This window comes from Equus caballus, chromosome 14 (assembly GCF_041296265.1).
Source record: "Equus caballus isolate H_3958 breed thoroughbred chromosome 14, TB-T2T, whole genome shotgun sequence".
Classification (NCBI taxonomy): domain Eukaryota; kingdom Metazoa; phylum Chordata; class Mammalia; order Perissodactyla; family Equidae; genus Equus; species Equus caballus.
This window is the reverse complement of record NC_091697.1, coordinates 45,405,679-45,423,664: the sequence shown is the minus strand read 5'-3', so window position 1 is coordinate 45,423,664 and position 17,986 is coordinate 45,405,679. Positions and strand designations below refer to the sequence as shown.

Below are 17,986 nucleotides of genomic sequence, written 5' to 3'. Positions count from 1 at the left end.
TCCCAAACCACAGATGCCTTACAATATCATTGGATGGGCTCTGAAATTCATTCAATTATACACATGTCCTATATTTTAGAACTGAAGTCCGTATTGCCTAACATTTGGGATCATAGATTGACCTAGAGTACTTGTTAGAAGTTGAGCTCCCAGATCTCTCTCCTAGAGGTTTTGATTCTTTAGGATAAAGAAGAGCCCAAGTGTCTGTACTGTTAATAAACATCGAAGTAATGTATTATGCGTTCACCTTTGAAAATATTTCTTTAATTATATTTACCAAAAGTATTCGTGTATTTTAACTCATGAACCAACCAAAGAAAGAAATGGTATTTTAACAAAGATAATATTATTTAACTTTTATTGATCGAAATATTTATGATTATAAGTTACATTAGGCTTTATATTATCAGATACAATTAAGATGGTTTTTCAACTGCCACTGATAATTCAACATAGAGGATAAAAATCTTTCAATCACAGATTCTTAGAATTAGAAAAATTTTTCAACATCCTATATTCCATCTGGTATACCACAGCAGGCTTTGTCTGGTCATCTGACAATTTAAAGCTCTGATTGAGAAGACCTTAGTTGCTTGTAGAATCCACAATAAAATAGGATTTCAATAAAAGGCATAGGAATGTGTAGCTCTGGCAGAGTCAGCATTCACCATAACGAACAAAATCAAATTTTCCATCAAAATCTCTGTAAGGAATGAAAATGACAGAAAAGAAAAAGAAATTATTAAAAGAACATTTAAAATTGCCTCTGTATTGCACTAAGAGCTTCTCAATGAGGAGGATTTGAACATAGAAGAAGAGAGGCTGTATTCCACGGCCACAAGCAGCTGGGCCCTGCCTGCTCCCCAAGCCTGCACACGTCCTCCCCGGACTTGGGCTCCATGACTCTCCCTGCATGCTCAGTCTTGACTCGGTCTTGAAACCCTCCCAGACCTGAGAGCAGAAAGGATTAGAGCTTGTCTTAGAGGTCCTCTAGAAGTAGAAGCCAAGTAGAGGATTAAATGAGAGGAAACACCTGTGAGAGAAAATCGGCTGGCAGAAAGGTTGGCCAAAACTGTAGACTGCAGACTCCTTTAGAGTGAAGGACACAGGAAGGGAGGTCAGGTGGAAGTGTCCTAGAATGCCCTGCTCTCTCAGGAAGGTTAGGAGTCTGTCATGGAGTTCAGGAGCCCAAGTGGACCAGCAGAGGAGTCCCTTCCAGCATGAATGGGCCTATTGTGATGGATTTCAGAGTTCTGTAGTCAGTAAGGTTTTTGCTCAGTCGCCTTCCCTGTAGCTTGCACCTGCATCATGGAGGTTATCATTTAGCATCTGGACTTCTGAATTAATTTTTATTGGTCATTAGATTGCCATTCATAAGTCATAATAATTAAATTAAATTAATTGGCTTATACATTTGAGGAATATCTCATACAGTTATTATGAGAGGTCAAATACAAAATTACTTCTAGAAACGAGAACTTAAGTGTTAGGTACAAGTGCGTTTCTGTGGCTTTTACAAAGATAGTAATTTTCCATATATACTGTGCCTACACTACCAGAAGTATGGATTTCCCTATCGTTTTGTGATGTTTTTTCATTATTTTGGAGGAGCCAATATTTAATTTTGCATCCTTACATCTTTTCACTGCAGAAGACGCATGGATTGGAATAAGTTTGGCCATTGGTTGCGCAGATTGGATTCCATTCTCTGGTGCATAAATGTAATCGACCTTTATACACATCACACTCTGGTGCCTAAACATAAGGAGACAACATAAAATTTACCAGATAATGAACTATTTGAATAAAATGTTGTTTGTTCTTAATACAAAATGTCATGCATCAAAAAGGAATAAATACACTGTATATTGAGGTTTTAAAAGAAACATCAAGATACCCACAACTGAGATGTAAAATACTACTGAAATATTTTTACAAACTCAATCATATTTTCAAAAGACCTACAAAGGGTAGGACATGTTTTGATAATTGAGCCACTCTTCCCCCATGTCTCCTGCAGCTGGGTTAGATTTCTCCCATTATTTCATACCACAAGAAATCCTAAAAGTGAATTTTCTGTAATTCCACTGTCTTTCTCAAGAGTTTCACTACTAGATGCTCTGATTTCAGATCATCACTGCATATTCACTTATTCATATATATGAGTGTATATGTGCATATAATCATATAGATATACATGTAATTTGTTTAGTCATGGTGTTGTTCATAATTTACATAAATGAACAATATTGTGTGCATTCATACAAGACCTGCTTTTTAAACGTCTTTATAACCTTAATCTATTCAGGTGTTTAGAACAATAGTTCATTTATTTAATCTCTATGTAACATTCCATTCCATGAATGTATGAAAATTATTACTATATCCACTTTTAAGTGGAAAAATTTTTTTTATTCTTCTTGTTTTTAACATCCCTTAAGCCATATTCAATGCTAGTATATAGCAAGATTTATGCCTGATAGTGGAATTTTTGCATAATGGGATATTTTGACCTTGTCTATAATGACAAATGATGTGGGTTTTTTTAGGAAGATTAGGCCTGAGCTAAGATCCGCCGCCAATCCTCTTTTTGCTGAGGGAGATTGGCCCTGAGCTAACATCCGTTCACATCCTCCTCTACTTTACACGTGGGATGCCTGCCACAGCATGGCTTGATGAGCAGTGCATGGGTCACCGCCTGGGATCCAAAGCAGAGAACCCAGGGCCACCAAAGCTGAGTGAGGGAACTTAACCACTGTGCCATGGGGCTGGCCCCCAAATGATTTTATATGGTCGGCAAGATTCTATTTCTTGAACTCAGTTTAAGAATAATAAAGTTTTTTCTGTTGTTTCTTGTTCTTACTTTTTGTAAGATCATTCTGTTGTACAATTTGTTTGGTGAAATTTGCTGTTAAAACTTTCAAAATAAAAAAGTGACTAGTTTTATATTTTTCAATTCCCAAACTAATTGATATTAACTTACTATTCTTCGAATGTATTGTGAAGGTGAAAGAGCAGTTTCTGCAAGCAAAACAGAAAAGGGAAATTGAAATTAAGAGGAAGAAGAGAAAACTATCACAATATCTGGTGCAAAGTATCCACATCTTTTAGTAGGAAGAAACTGGGCAAATTACCTACTCCAGACCCTGCAAGTAATGAGGTGAGTGTTTGGGGCGGTAGCAGAACAGTAAGTTCACAAAATAACTCAAAATCTGGAAACATAGTTCCCAATTAACCTCACTCTGTGAAAAAGTTTTACGTATTGATTAAAAATCACAAAATCCTCATTTTTTTCTTGCATTTTTATAGATGATTCATCCTAGTGAGAGAAGACAATGCCTTGCTTAATGCCATTTATTATACCTTGCATAAAGTCACTTGATATGAAGAAATTAATTACTACTTAATTAATCATGACTCAGGGATCTATGCAATACCTTACAGCTACTTTACTCTGAAATTCATGGGCCGCCTTATGCTTTAAAGAAGGTAAGGTGTCAGCAGAGGGAGGGATGAGTTTTCTGCTCACACGAAGCGTGGACTCTACTCAGAGCTGTCAACCAACAAAGCAGATTGTCAAGGAAGCCAAGATCCAGAAGACACCATTACTCCCCACACTTTGCTCTCAGCAGTCTTGGAATCTGACCTCCAAAACCTCTTCAGCTCTAAAGACAGGCAGATAACTTTCATTGTAGGTGGAGAAAAAGCGAAGTTCCACTGTTCATTCTAACCCACCTCTCTGTCTCCATGTCTCTAAATTGGAAAAGGAGAAAAAGAAATCCACTGATGCAATTTTTAAAAGGGTATTTTTAAAACTGCCCTGTTTCATTTTGCCAGTTTATGTATTACAAACCCAACAGAACAATCTCCTCCATTCCTAGACCATAGCAGTTGTTTCCTGCATTTTCTAAGGTATGTGAAATGCTTCATCCAGGACGGAAAAATTTACTCACCAGAATGCAGAGGAAATAGCAAGGCAATGACGAATATAGCTTTCATCCATGATGAGAAGAAAGACATTTTGCCAAGTCTGTAGAAGAAACCCATGGGACTGTTTGTAACACATGGCACAGGGACAAATTGCCTGTTTCCCGATGAAAGTTTCTGACCGGTGAGGGAATGGCTCTACTCCCCTAGATTCCTAATTATAGGGGACTATCCCCTTTTTTCTTCCTCCAGCTCTCAGAATCAACAAGACGTGCGTGTGAACAGAAGCCCTCATAGAGACTCGAGAGAAACACTAGGACAAGTCCTCCGTGCACATCGGAGAAGGAGCCGTTTGCTCTCCCAAGCCTTTGGCTCAGCCCACAGGGAGCCTGGCTGCATTTAAGGAAACATGCACTCAGGAATCTCAGTTTTTCCTCAGAAAATACAAACAGTTCTTTCAGGAAGGACTCAGTTGCAGCTGTCCTCACAGCAATGCTCTTCACCAGGGCTCCCCCCATAGGGTCCCCGCCAGACCTACCTGAAACAGAGAAGGCCGTGGGGAGCGAGGCCGACACCTCCACAGACTGTGCCAAGCTTGTTCACCTCTTCTTCCCAACCACTGCCACCCAGGTGACACGTTTCCTTTATTGACCTGTTGAAGAACTTTCTGGGAGTAAGAGAGATGGCTCCTGGCAGATAAGGCACTGAGGTATCCTCTGTTCTGCCTGGAGGCTGTAAAGTAACTAGTGAGAAGCCTCACAAAGAATTCTTGGTAGATATTCCCTCTGGAGGAGATTTGGGACAGTTTGATCTGATGTACCCAGAAGTATGGGGAAGGGAGGAGGGAAGATCAGTGCTCCGAAACCCTTAGAGATGAGACATGAAATCTTCCTAAGGAAGGAGAGTCAAAACAGGAAAGAGAAGAATGAGATTTGGGAACGGTGACTATACACATACCTAGACCCTTGGTACTTGGCAACACTAGAAGCACCTTAGGCTCAATTGGAGATTTGATTTTGCTTAAATTTTTTCTTTCAGATAACTGGGGATTCTCAACAAGCTGATAAGTACTAATGCAGCGAGTTCTCATGTTCCTTTCAATCAATATCCCACAATGAGAACACCTTGTAAAACTATGGCACAATTTCACAAACTGGAATGTTCACAAAGCTCCCAGATGAGTGTTGGGGCCACCGGCTTTGAGACCCTGGGCTACAGGACAGCTTGTGAATACTAAGAAGAGGAGAGAAAGAAGGCTCAGGTGTGAGATTGAGACCACCTGGGACAGGGCCCTAAATTGTCGGTTGAATAACTGGACCTTTACCTCAAAGTGAAGCGGGAGACCCTGTAGGGTTTGAGTGGGAGGAGATTTCATCATAGCTGTTTAGCTGATCTGCTCCACAGCCTGACTCAGCGCAAAGAGCGTTGGCAGATGAAAGTCCTGAGTTCAAATCCCATCCACCACCAGGCAGCCTGGACACCATATTCAGACTGTGGAATCTGCAAGTTCCTAATTTTAAATGTGACAATAACAACTTGTGTTGCACAGATTTGTTATACATATTAGCAATAAAATATTAAAACATTCTGCACTTAAGCTGTCTGGTAGACCTACATTAGTCGCCCTAATCTAACTTGCCTTTTTTGATCAGTGAGGAAAGTCAAGATTTAGACAAGAACCTTTGAATCTAACGCCATTTCGTGCCAATTTACTGGAAGGATACCAATTCTGATAAGTATAAAAAGTTTTCCTTTATAAAATACTCAAGTGACTGTTATACTTACACTTGTTCTTTGACATATTTACATGGACACTGTCCGAGACAGTTGTGCAGGCAAATCCTTCTGGCACATGTCATTGGAGGGAAAACTCAACTGAAGTTTAGAGTTGAAGTTATTGCGACGTCCTTATGTCCCACGCACTGGACTTTTTCTCTTGTACATGTTCATCAGCAGAGATTAAGAGCAGGAGACACTGCCTGGTATGAACAAGAGGCCACACGATTTTAAAATTAACCACTAAAAGCAATGTTAGAAGTATGCATTATTTGATGCATATCTATCTTTTCTGAAAATGTTTAATGGCATAAATATCCATATATGCATAGATGTACAGATATTTATCATACAACTATACTAAAATCACACACAAATATATACATGTGTATATATACAGATATATGAACGTGTGTATATATGTGTGCATGCCTGTGTCTGTATATATGTACGCATGTATATATCTCTATATATGTTTCTATAGATGCATATTTGTATAAAGAAATATACGTAATAACATACATTTTATATACAATTATATATTAACATTATATATACGTATATAGATATATAGACATACACATTTGTACATTTATGTCTCTCTATATAAATTGTCTAGGTGAGCTCCATATGTCATCACACGTGTTCTTATAAAAGAGAGACAGAAAGAGATTTGATGCAGACACACAACGTGATGGAGCTGAGAGAGGTTTGAAGATAGATGGCCTTCAAGTTGATAGAAGATAGATGATAAATAGATGAATAGAAAGAGACATAGAAGAAGCAGTCAAAGTATTTCTAGTGACTAGCTTTCTTCATTTAACTGTCAATTAAAAGTCTTCATATATGTATATACAAATATACATAATTCCTTTTACAGGAATACAAGTTGGAATATAACACATTCCAAAGTCTTTCCAACCTTAAGATCTCTTGATTTCAGTATTTTTGTGTTGTTTTTGAGGAAGATTAGCCCTGAGTTAATATCTGTGCCCATCTTTCTCTACTTTATAAGTGGGATGCTTGCCACAGTATGTCTTGATATGAGGTGCATAGGTCCATGCTCGGGGTCCGAACCAGCGAACCCCAGGCCACCAAAGCAGACAGTATGAACTTAACTGCTATACCACTGGGACAGCCCCTTGATTTCAGTATTTTTATTCTCTGTGTTGGTAAGATTATCTAAGAACTCTAGGCCACAAAGAGTTTCTTCAGTTTTCTCTTTGAAAAGTTTTATAGTTTTATTTTTACATTTAAAGCTATGCTTCATTTTATTTTAATCTTTTAATAAGGTGTGAATACTAGTTCAATGTTCACTATTTGACTATTCCTGTTCAATTGTTCCAACACCATTTGTTGTAAACACTCTATTTCCTGTTTTAAATTGTTTTGCACCAATATTTCTGGGTTCTCTATTCTGTACCACTGATCTATATATCTAACTCTCCACTAATCCCACACTGTCTTCATTATTGTAGCTATCTAGTAAGACTTAAAATTGGGAGATGCAGTCCAATTTTTCCTTTTTTATGTAGACATCCAGTTTTCCCAAAACCATTTGTTGAAGAAGCTATCCTTTACTTATCGTGTATTTTTATGATAAAAATAATAAAGCCATCTACTAGAGTACCTATTAAAAAGGTATATAATAACAATTGTCAGTGAGGATGTAGAGCAAATGGAATCCTCATGCATTAGTGCTGGAATGTGAAAAGGTACAGCCACTTTGGAAAATGGATTGATAGATTCCTTAAAAATTCAACATAATCCTACCGTATGAACCATCCATTCTACTTATAGACGTTTACCCAAGACAAATGAAAACATAGGTCCATAAAAGACCTGTACAATAATGTTCATAACATCATTTTTCTTAATAGCCAACAAGTGTTAACAATACCAATGTACATAAACTAGTGAATAAATAAACAAAATGTGGCCTATTGATACAACATGGAATTCTATTAAACAATAAAAAGTAATGAACTATTGATTTATGCTACAGTGTGAAGGAACTAAAAAAAATAAGTGAAAGAAGCAGACGGAAAAAAAATATTGCTTCATTTACCTTATATAAAATGCCCAGAGAAGGCAGAACAAGAGGAACAGAAGGTAGATGAGTGGTTGCCTGGGTTTGAGGATGGGAAGAAGGCATTAGCTCCAGGGGCAAGAAGGACATTTTTTGGGTAATGTAAATACACTAAATTTGAATTGTGGTGAGGGTTGCTTTTCTCTCTCTTTCTATGTGTGTGTATATATATGTATTTTTTAAATTATTATATTATATATAAAGCAGATTAGATTTTGGTACATAAATATCACAACAAACTGGTTTCTCAAAAGAATAAAATGTCGTTTCCTTCCAAACTCCCTTTCATGACCAACATGTCAGGTTTAGAATATTGTTGAGTTTCCTGTGTCTCATTTTCACTTGCTCTAAAATGTAGAGCTGCTGTCTACCTAACAAGATGCTTAGAAAAGCGAAGTCAGATGACATGCGGGAAGCTGTTTCAGAGCTTTTGTGCAGAACAGTCATGCAGTGAAGGAGCATTTCCATTCATTAGTGCATAATAACTTTAATCAGTACATTTAAATTCCTAGAGAACAGTAACTATCTCTGCTTTTGCTTGCCATTTTACTTCTAGCAGTGGACATAAGGCCAGACACCTAGTAGGCCTTTAATTAAGTGATGCTAAGAAAAAAGAATACACAAATGAATATAACAGTGTTTACTGAAGAATGTTTTTATAGAGTCATCTACAACAAAAAGGGGATGCAATTGCCCAAAGTATTTTTATAATGTGGTTCTACAAATTAACATTCTAATGAAAACATTTCTTAGGAGGGATATTAGAGATGCTAAATGATTTAATAGCCCCACATTGATTACTTTTTAGATATAAAAGTATTTATTGAAAAGAACAGTGTGCCTAGCATAGTATATGTCACAGATTTCTAGCTGTCATCCAACAGTCAATCTACGTTTCTGCCATTACATTCAAAGTGTGAATGAGCCTTTGGACACACAGCTGAAGCCTGCGTATTGTGGCTGGAAGACGGAGAGACATCTGACTTGGACATAATCAAAGAAGTCCTAAGTCAATGAAGGCATTGTTGCCTGCGATCCCAGGATCACCCATCTACCTCTCAACTGATTCAGGACCAAAGATGAAAAACATATAATTTTTCCCCAAATCTCATAAATCTTAGGTTATCTCTCTATAGGTTCTGCAATTAATTCAATTATACACATATCCTAGGTCTTGGAGGCAAAGTCAGTATTACCTAAGATCCATGATCATAATATTAACCTGGGGTGTTTAATAGGTTTTGAATTTCTCAGAGACCTGTCCCACAGGTTCTGAATCTTTAGACCAGAGAGAATCCAAGTCCTCAGCACTTTTTGAACACCTACGTAATGTAATATTTGGTCACTTTTAGAAAATTTCTCTTTGGTTATAGGTATCAAAAATGTGCGTATGTCTTAACTCATTACCTAACCAAATAAGCAAGGGCATTTTGATAAATATAACACCATTTAACGTGTTAAGGAGCAAGTATTCAGGATCTCAAATTGTATTAGGTTTTATATTATTAAACATGTGATTAAAATACTAGTTTTTCAAACTGTCATTGAAGAATTGAGCATAGAGAATGAGAATACAGAAATCAGGAGATCTTAAAGGTGGAACGAACTTGGAATATCCTGTATTTCACCTTGTATTCTATAGAGTTGCCTGGTCCTTTAAGAATCAAAGACCCTGATTGTGAAACTCTAAATGTCTGTAGAATCCACTGCAAAATGGGATCACAATAAAAGCCATAGGAATGTATAGCTTCAGCAAAAGTCAGTGGTTACTATAATGAGCAAAAGTAAATTTGCCACTGCTTTCTCTGTAGAAAGAGTGAGAGAGAAAGAAAAAGACAATTATTAAAAGAACACATTACACTCTCTGGGCCGTGCACAAAACGCCTCTAAATAAGGAAGATTTGAACTTGGGACATGACAGTGAAGCTGTGCTCCACTTCCCCAAGACACTGGACCCCACCTACTCCCCGCCCTGCACATGTCTTCTGCCTACTGTGGGGCTGACTCAGCCTTCAGACTAGGCCTAAGAAAGGAAGGCTTTAGGGATTGTGTTAGTCCAGATCTTCCAAGATGCAGAAACACTTTTGAGAGTAAATGGGCAAAGATTTTATGAAAGTGAATGCATGTGAAAGAAAATGGGAATTGAGGCAAAAAAGACTGGCAAGGCCTTGGACCACAAACTCCTCCAGAATGAAGGAGAAAAGGTAGAGTTCTCCTAGACTGCTCTGCACTCTAAGGAAGCTTTGAAAGGCCATCCTGATTTCAGGAGACGAAGTTAACAATCACATGAGGCCTTTCTAGCATTAATGAGCCAAATGTGATGGATTTCAGAGTGCGGTGGTCTGTCTGCTCCTTGCTACATTATGTTCCCTGTGACTGGAAGTCTGCAGGGCTGATTCTCATGGCTTCACCAAGGTCTACTGTAGAGATATGCATTTTGGAATAACATCATACTGGCTCCTAGTCCGCCATTAGTAATTCATAATGAATTAAATTCAGTTAAATTAATTTGCTGTGCATTTGCAGAACACAGCCTGGTAATGTTGATAGTAAATACTACTTTCAGAAGTAGGAATTTTAAGGACTGGTAGAAGTGTGTTTCCTTGGTTTTCAAGGAAATATTACAAATAATGTCTGTATATGTCATGCCTAGATTATCAGCAAATGGATTTTCTTCTAATTTTGTGATGATTTCTTCACTACTTTGAAAGAGTAAATATTTACCGTTGTGTTTTTACTTGAATAAGATGCAAAAAATACATTTATTGCAATAAGTGCAGCCATTCATTGCACAGATGGAAATGTTTGTTTTCTCAAATTTTTGGGTGACTGTATACCCTACAGTATGGCTAAAAAACCCAGACAATATACACTTATTAGACAATTAATATTTGAATACAATCTTCTTAAATCTTAATGTGAAATGCCATACATTCAAAAAAGGTTAAGTATAATCTGTACTTAGGTATAAAGAAAAACTCTTATGTAGTCACACCCCAGTAAATAATAAAACATTATCAATATTTTTATAAAAATATTCTATCAAGAAAAAGGCCTAAAAAAACATGCAACTAGCTGACTGTATTTTTAAAATGTAACCAACTCCCCACCCCCACCCCAACCCCCACCCATAATTTTCCCCTTTCAGCTCCCATCTTTCTCAGTCCTCCGCCAAACATGGGCAACAGCAAGACACTAAACTCAATTTCTCTTTATTATTCCCCACCTCCCTCTAGAATTTCACCACGCAGCAATACATACATTCACTGGATTTATATATTTGGTATACTTTTGGATACCCTGCTAATTTACACACACAAAAAATACACTATGTATTCTTATATGTCTTTCTTTTTACACTCTCTGTGACCTGGAGATATACTGATTTGATAGGTGTAGTTTTTTTAATTTTCAACCCTATGTAATATGCCACTATGTGGACGTATAGAAATAATTACTATTTATTTTCCTACAAATTGATAATTGCGGTGGTCCTTTCATCCTTTTTGTTTTGTTAGGATGAATAATTCTACTCTAAATACACTTTTATATCTCTCAGTTTTGTGGTCAACAAATAACTACCGATGAGTGGAATTTGGGGATAATAGGCTAAATACACCATGGCCTGTACAGATAATGCTAAGTGGTTTTGTATTGCTTGCTAGATTCTATATGTTGACGTTAGTGTAATAGTAATACATTCATACGTTCACTTTTTGAAGAATGATTCTTTTCTACATTTTGTTTGGTCGATTTTGCTGTGATTTTAAAAATTAAAAATGGTTAAAAATTGACTTGCTCCTAATGACCCAGTATCAACTTACCAAATTCCTGTAATTTGGTGAGTTTAGAAAAGCCATTTCTGTAACCAAAGAACAGTTTAAAAAGATAAGAAATCCACGCATATATTGGTAGCAGAAATTTATGCAAACGACCTGCTCAAGAAACTGCAACAGATGACGTAAGAATTTTATGAAAGTAACAAAAACATAAATTCTCAACAGTATCCAAATCTTAGAAAAAATAATCCCCAAGTTAATCTAGTGCTGTGAGAAACAGTATCATATATTATTTTTGGTAACTCCTGATACCCTGCTTGAAGATACCAATTTTGTAAAGCTTCCTAAAAGAGATATTTCCTTGTGATGGAAGACAATGTCTTGTGTGAAGTCACTAAATTATGAAGAAATTCTGCTCTACTATCAGAGTTCTATTTGATACTTAACAACTACTTTTTGCTTAACTTCATGGATCACTTTGACCGTTAAGGAAGATAATAGTCACCTGAGGTGTGGATGAGCTCTTTCCTTACACAAGGCCTTGATTTCAGAGACTCAGTGATGATAATCCGATTTTCAAAGAATTCCAGATCTGTGGAGATCATTACTTCCCAAGACTTTGCCTTTAATGACCCTGGAATCTGGGCCTCAAAAGGAAAAAGAACTTGAAGTTCTTGCATCACAGATGAAGGAAGAGCTAAAGTCTACTTCCCATCCTACCTCACCACACTGTTTCAGCTTCTCTGATGTGAGAAATGAGAAAAAACAATTCAATGGTGAAATATTTAAAAGGAATTTATAACATACTCTGTGTCATTTTAAGTATGTAAGAATTACAAACTCACGAAAACAACCACTGCATTCTTAAGTTACAGCAGAAAGCATTCTGGATTTCTAGGATATACAAAATGTTTTTCCCAGGACTGGAAAATTTACTCACCAGAAAAAGAGTAAAAGCCAAGATGATGAAAAAAGTTTTGGTCCATAATGAGAAGAGAGAGATTTGAGGGAGTCTGTGGAAGAAACCCTTCAAGATGTTTGCAACAATGGCACAGGGTGCATTGTTCATTTTTGAAGGACAGGCAAACGGAATCCAGGGCCAAATTAGAAAGTGTCTTACTTATAAAGGAATTATTCCAATACCCTAGATTCCTAGTTACAGTGGACTGTTCCCCCTGTTCTTCTCCCGACCCTAAAATTCAACAAGAAATATCATGTCAACAGAATGCTACCCTAGAGACATGAGAAAAAGTTCACGAAAAAGTGCTCAGTGAACACAGGAGAAGGAGTTGATTACTCTCCCAAACCTTTCAGTCAACCCACAAAGAGTCTGGCCACATTTAGGGTAAACATGCTCATTTGAATTTCACTGTTCTCTTCAGGAAAGTAGGAATAGTTACACATAGAAGGGTCAATCTGGCAATACTCACTGCAATGCCATACACCAGGACTACCTGGCTAGGACCCCACTTGACTTACCTCACAGGAAGAGACAACAGACAGTGAAGCAACAGTGGCTATCCTGTTCATCTTTCCTTCTCAACCTTCTATCTTCATCAAACAAGGTCACCTTTACTGATATTTGAGTGAGGAGCTGGATGAGCTTTTATCATGGCAGATAAGAGACAGATGTATTCTGTGTCCTCTCTGGGACTGTAAAATAGGTCATAAGAGATGTCTCATAAATACTTATCAATAGATCTTCCCTCAGCAGGAGGCTTGGGACAATCTTATCTGATGAACAATGAAGTAAGAGGACGAGAGAAGGAAATATGTGCAGTTATAGATTTTGAGATAGAGAAAATATGTGAAAACTTCTGAAGCAGGTGAGTTGGAAAGGGACAAGAGAATCAAGCAGGACAAAGGAGAAAGACTTTGGAAATGTTAATAGAAGAGTCTAAACCTTTATAACGTTAAAAAAAAGTAGATGAATATTAGAATCACCTGGAGAAATTTTAAAGCTGATGGATGCACCATCCCACTATCAAGAGTTCTGAGCATGGCATGTTTTCAAAGCTACTAGGTGTAACTCAGGCACAGCCAGGTCTGGGAAACTCTGGGATAGAGCAAAGTGTATGAATTTCTGGAAAGGGAGAGAAAGAAACCTGGAGATTGATGTGGAGACCGGATGGAACATTGCCCTAGATTCTATGTTAAATAATTTGATCTTTACCTTAGAGGTAAGTGGGAGACAATAAAGACTTTTGAACTAAAGGAGACATTTGGTCAGTTATTTTCTTCCTAACTAGCCAATCAGCTTTACAGAGTGATTCAATGTAAAGGATCAGTAGACTTGAGCTGGCAGAAGAAAGTATCAGTGAACTGAAGTTAAGTCAATAGATAATAAGAAGTCTGAGGAATAGAAACTAAAATAATGAGATAAATAGAACAAACTCACAGAAATGTGGGACAACATTAAATGCACCAACATATGCATAATAGAAAAGAAGAAATACAAGGAGAGAGAAAAGAGCAGAAAAACATTATCGAAGAAATAAACACTGAGAATTTGTCAAATTTGATTTATAAAACACTATTCTACACATCTAAGAAGGTGAACCACAATTAGGTTAAAAGCAAAAAAAAAAAAAAAAAAAAAAAAAAACCTCCAAGTTCAGACAGATCATAGTCAAAATATTGAAAGTCACAGATAAAGAGAGCATATTGAGAGGAGCAAGAGAAAAATGATCCATCATATACAAGGGAGCAAAAAGATAATTAGCAGCTAACTTCTCATCAGAAAAAATATGGAAGCCAAAGGCAGTGGCATAACATATTCCCAGTACTGAAATAAAAAATTTCAACCAAGAATTTTATACCCAGAATTTTGATCTTATCAAATGAAGGCAAAATAAAGACACTTTTATAGGGAAAAATACTTAGAGAATTTGTTGCTAGGATACCTTGGTCTTGCCTTACAAGAAACACTAATGGGTGTTTTTTTAGATGAAAGCAGATAGTAATTTGCCTCCATGTGAAAAACTTCTGAACTTCTTCTTCTGAAATTCTGGAATGACAGCATGAGGAGTTTTGCTGATCCATTCTCCAGTAAAACTGGTATAAATTACTTAAAAAAATAGTAAAGTCTCTGGAAATTGTCTTAAGGGCAAACAGCAAATGAAGAAACATCTATTCAATAAATCTATGAAAATTCATAAGAAACGCAGGAGTAAAGTATTTGAACCAAGATGCTCCTCCGTTGCCCCCTCCCAGGTCAACTAGGTGGAGCCTCCACTCCAGACTGCTTTAGCCAAGAACACAGGCCTCCTCTTCACCCAGCTCCCAGCTTGAGGGTTTTCTTCCAATGAAGAGCAGGATGTCAGCATGTCTCTTTTTACCACCATCTGCCTATTGCTGGCTAATTCCTGAGTGAGGGCATTCTGGAAGTGGGACTTCCTTCTTCTGCCCAATTCCTGATTGTGGAATGGAGGCTCCCCATTGGGTGTGGCATACTGTGATTACTGCTTGCGTTTGGCCCTCCCCCAGCTCATAAGGCAATGATTCCACACCAGGAGAAGAAAGCCAAGTGAACCTGAGGCTACTGCTGCAGCTCCACTGAGTGCTTAGATCCCACAGAGTGGGTGGCACACAGGGAGAAGCTTGCCATTGTCCCAATCTCTGGCTCCAGAGCCCTGGGTCAGAGATTTTGTCTTGGAAGAGAAGCAGGCCAGAAAACAGAGAGCTCCTGATCTCTTCTAAAAGGAGCTGACAATTTACAACAGCATATGAAGAAGTTTAAACCTAAGACCCCTTTCAAAAACAGTGGAGGTTACTGGGAAGGGAATGAGGAGGAGATTGATGGGTCTGTCGAAGATCTGTCGTGGTCTGCAGGTCACCTAGTTGCAGGAGACTAATCAGGAATAAGGGAGCCGCAAGGAGGCCTCCGAGGGTAAGAACAAATATAAAGCACTGACCTCAGAAACTATTCCACCCCAGGAGACACAATTTGAATAGACTAGTTTGTAGAGGGATTTATGTCCCAAGACATAGTTGTAAACCTTAGAACAATCTATTGGCATTTAGTGGAGCTTCACAGATGGGCCTATTCAGGGAAAAGGTGGGAGAGAACACAGTCTGCACCCCTGTCACTCAAGATGACTTTGGGCATACCCAAAGCTGTTCCTCCTTCAAAAGCACCAAAAAGGACTTAACATTGTGGGGGATAAAGGTGAGTAAATGGCACTACAATTATCCAATCGATCACTAAACACATAAGCAAATAAATAACAACAGCAAACCCCTCTTGGGGATAGGGCATTAGCCAAATGTGCTACAGTGTTGCTGTAATATATTGCCTAACATGTCCAGTTTCAACCAAAAAAATTAAGTGGCGTGCAAAGAAAAGGGAAAGTATGACCCATACACTAAGAAAAAAGTAGGCAACAGGAACTGCCTGTGAGAGCGGTCAGATGCTAGAAATGACCACAAAATATTTCAAAGCAGTCATTATTAGTATGTTCCTGAACTAAGGAAATCTTGATTAAAGAAATAACGGAAGGTATGATAATAATGTTGCCTCAAAAAGAGACTATCAATAAAGAGTTTTTTTTTAAAGAGGCAAATGGAAATTTTAGTAAAAAGTACAATCCCTGAAATAAAAAGTTCACTGGAAGGGCACAACTGTAGATTGGAACTGGCAGAAGAAATGATTAGCGAATTTGAAGATAGCTCAATAGAAATTATGCAAACCCAAGAACAGAGGGAAAAAAGAATGAAGAAAAACGAGCAGTCTCAGAGAAATGTGGTACACCATGTAGCACAGTCACAATCATATAACGGCATTACCAGAAGAGAGATGGGGGAGACCAAAACTGTTTGAAAACATAGTGTTTGAAAACTTCCTAAGTTTGTTGAAAACAATAACCTACACATCTAGGAAGGTCAACAAATTTCGAGTAGGATAAACTACAAAAGGACCACAAACATATACATCACAGTAAAAATACAGAAAGTCAAAGACAAGGAGAAAACCTTGAAGAAGCAAAAGGGAAATGACAGTTCACTTGCAAGCAAAGTCCAACAACATTAAGAGCCAGCATCTCAGCAGAAACAATGGGGCCAGAAGGCAGTGGGATAACATATGCAAATAGCTCATGGAAAAAGCCATCAACCAAGAACCCCATACCCAGTAAAGCCATCAGTCAAAGATGAAGCTGAAAAAAAAATTTTTCCAGAAAAACAAAAACAAAGGGAATTATTGCTGGCAGATCCATATTACAAAAAAATACTAAAGGTTGTTCTTTAGGCTGAAAGAGAATTACCCCAGATGGTCATTTGAATCCGCATGAACAAAAAAAGAACACCAGTAAGTGTAATTATTAACTATAATACACACTATTAATGTATATTGTTATTCTCTTAACTTATTTAATAAGCAATTATACAAAATAACATATATTTAGATGTATATGGTATATTGGTGGGCATTTAACATATGGAAATATACTATATGTTTAATATATTTGCCAATAACAGTATAATGGAAGTGGAAGGGAGCAAAGTAGTAATGGGTTAAGAAAATGAAGAAACATAGTAAAGTAATAACTATAACAACATATTGTGGGGTTTAATATATATTACAATTACAGATGTATAATATAACAAGAAGACCATAAACAGGAGGAAAAGGAAAGACAGGCATATAGGAACGATACAGGCATAACCGACGTTATTTCACTTCATTTTATTGCACTTTGCAGATACTGCATTTTTTACAAATTGGAGGTGTGCAGCAGCCCCACGTCAAGCAAGTCTATCAGCACCACTTTTCCAATAGCATTTCCTTACTGCATGTCTCTGACACATTTTGGTGATTCTCACAATATTCCAAGCTTTTTGATTATTATTATATTTCTTCTGGTGATCTGTGATCAGTGACCTTTGCTGTCACTATTGTAATTGTTTAGTGGTGCCATGAGCTACATCCATATGAGACAGCAAACTTAATCCACAAATGTTGTGCTCCCTCACTGCTCCACTGACTGGCTGATCCCGTGTGTCTCTCCCTCTCCTTGGGCCTCCCCATTCCCTGAGACACAGCAATATTGAAATTAGGCCAATTAATAACCCTACAATAGCCTCTAAGTGTTCAAGTGAAAGGGAGAGTCACATGTTTTTCACTTTAAACCAAAAAAAGCTAGAAATTATTGTTGATTATTGTTGAATTAATGTTGATATTTTGACCTCTTCCCATGAATCGTGATTGTTCTTAATGGCATCTAGAATGGGGAATCCTTTCTAGAAATTTATCAATTTACTTTGCCCATATCCCTCAGAGGAGTCACTATCTATGACAGCTATAGCCTTACTGAGGAAGGTATGAAAACTGAAATAGGCAAAAAAGCTAGGCCTTTTGTGCCAAACTGTTAGCCAAGTTGTGAATGCAAAGAAAAAGTTCTTGAAGGAAATTAAAAGT

At 37.4% G+C, this 17,986-nt stretch overlaps 1 protein-coding gene across 5 annotated transcripts; it reads right to left on the bottom strand.

The window, feature by feature from the left end:
• Window positions 1-341: 341 nt before the first annotated feature.
• LOC100630807 (sperm-associated acrosin inhibitor) lies at window positions 342-13,213 on the bottom strand. Of its 5 annotated transcripts, XM_070233079.1 has the most exons (10): window positions 13,051-13,213; window positions 12,077-12,314; window positions 11,617-11,654; window positions 5,713-5,906; window positions 5,252-5,437; window positions 4,466-4,590; window positions 3,954-4,030; window positions 2,984-3,021; window positions 1,637-1,755; window positions 342-703 (listed from the first exon to the last, which is right to left on the bottom strand). In XM_070233079.1, exons 5-10 carry the CDS (start codon window positions 5,303-5,305, stop codon window positions 658-660), a joined length of 459 nt encoding a protein of 152 aa, XP_070089180.1. In that variant the 5' UTR covers window positions 5,306-5,437; window positions 5,713-5,906; window positions 11,617-11,654; window positions 12,077-12,314; window positions 13,051-13,213; the 3' UTR covers window positions 342-657. The 5 variants fall into 5 exon arrangements, with proteins under 5 accessions (XP_070089180.1, XP_070089181.1, XP_070089182.1 ...); XM_070233080.1 differs by having other exon boundaries at window positions 5,252-5,906; window positions 12,077-12,218; XM_070233081.1 differs by lacking the exon at window positions 11,617-11,654 and having other exon boundaries at window positions 5,252-5,906.
• Window positions 13,214-17,986: the final 4,773 nt, after the last annotated feature.

Coding starts and splice junctions, on each gene's coding strand:
- LOC100630807 (XM_070233079.1), bottom strand. CDS start 5,305: ATGATGAAATCTCCTCCCACTCAAACCCTACAGGGTCTCCCGCTTCAC. Junction 1,756..2,983: donor CACAATACATTCGAAGAATA/GTAAGTTAATAT, acceptor CCTTATGTTTAG/GCACCAGAGTGTGATGTGTA. Junction 704..1,636: donor GTCTTCTGCAGTGAAAAGAT/GTAAGGATGCAA, acceptor CATTCCTTACAG/AGATTTTGATGGAAAATTTG.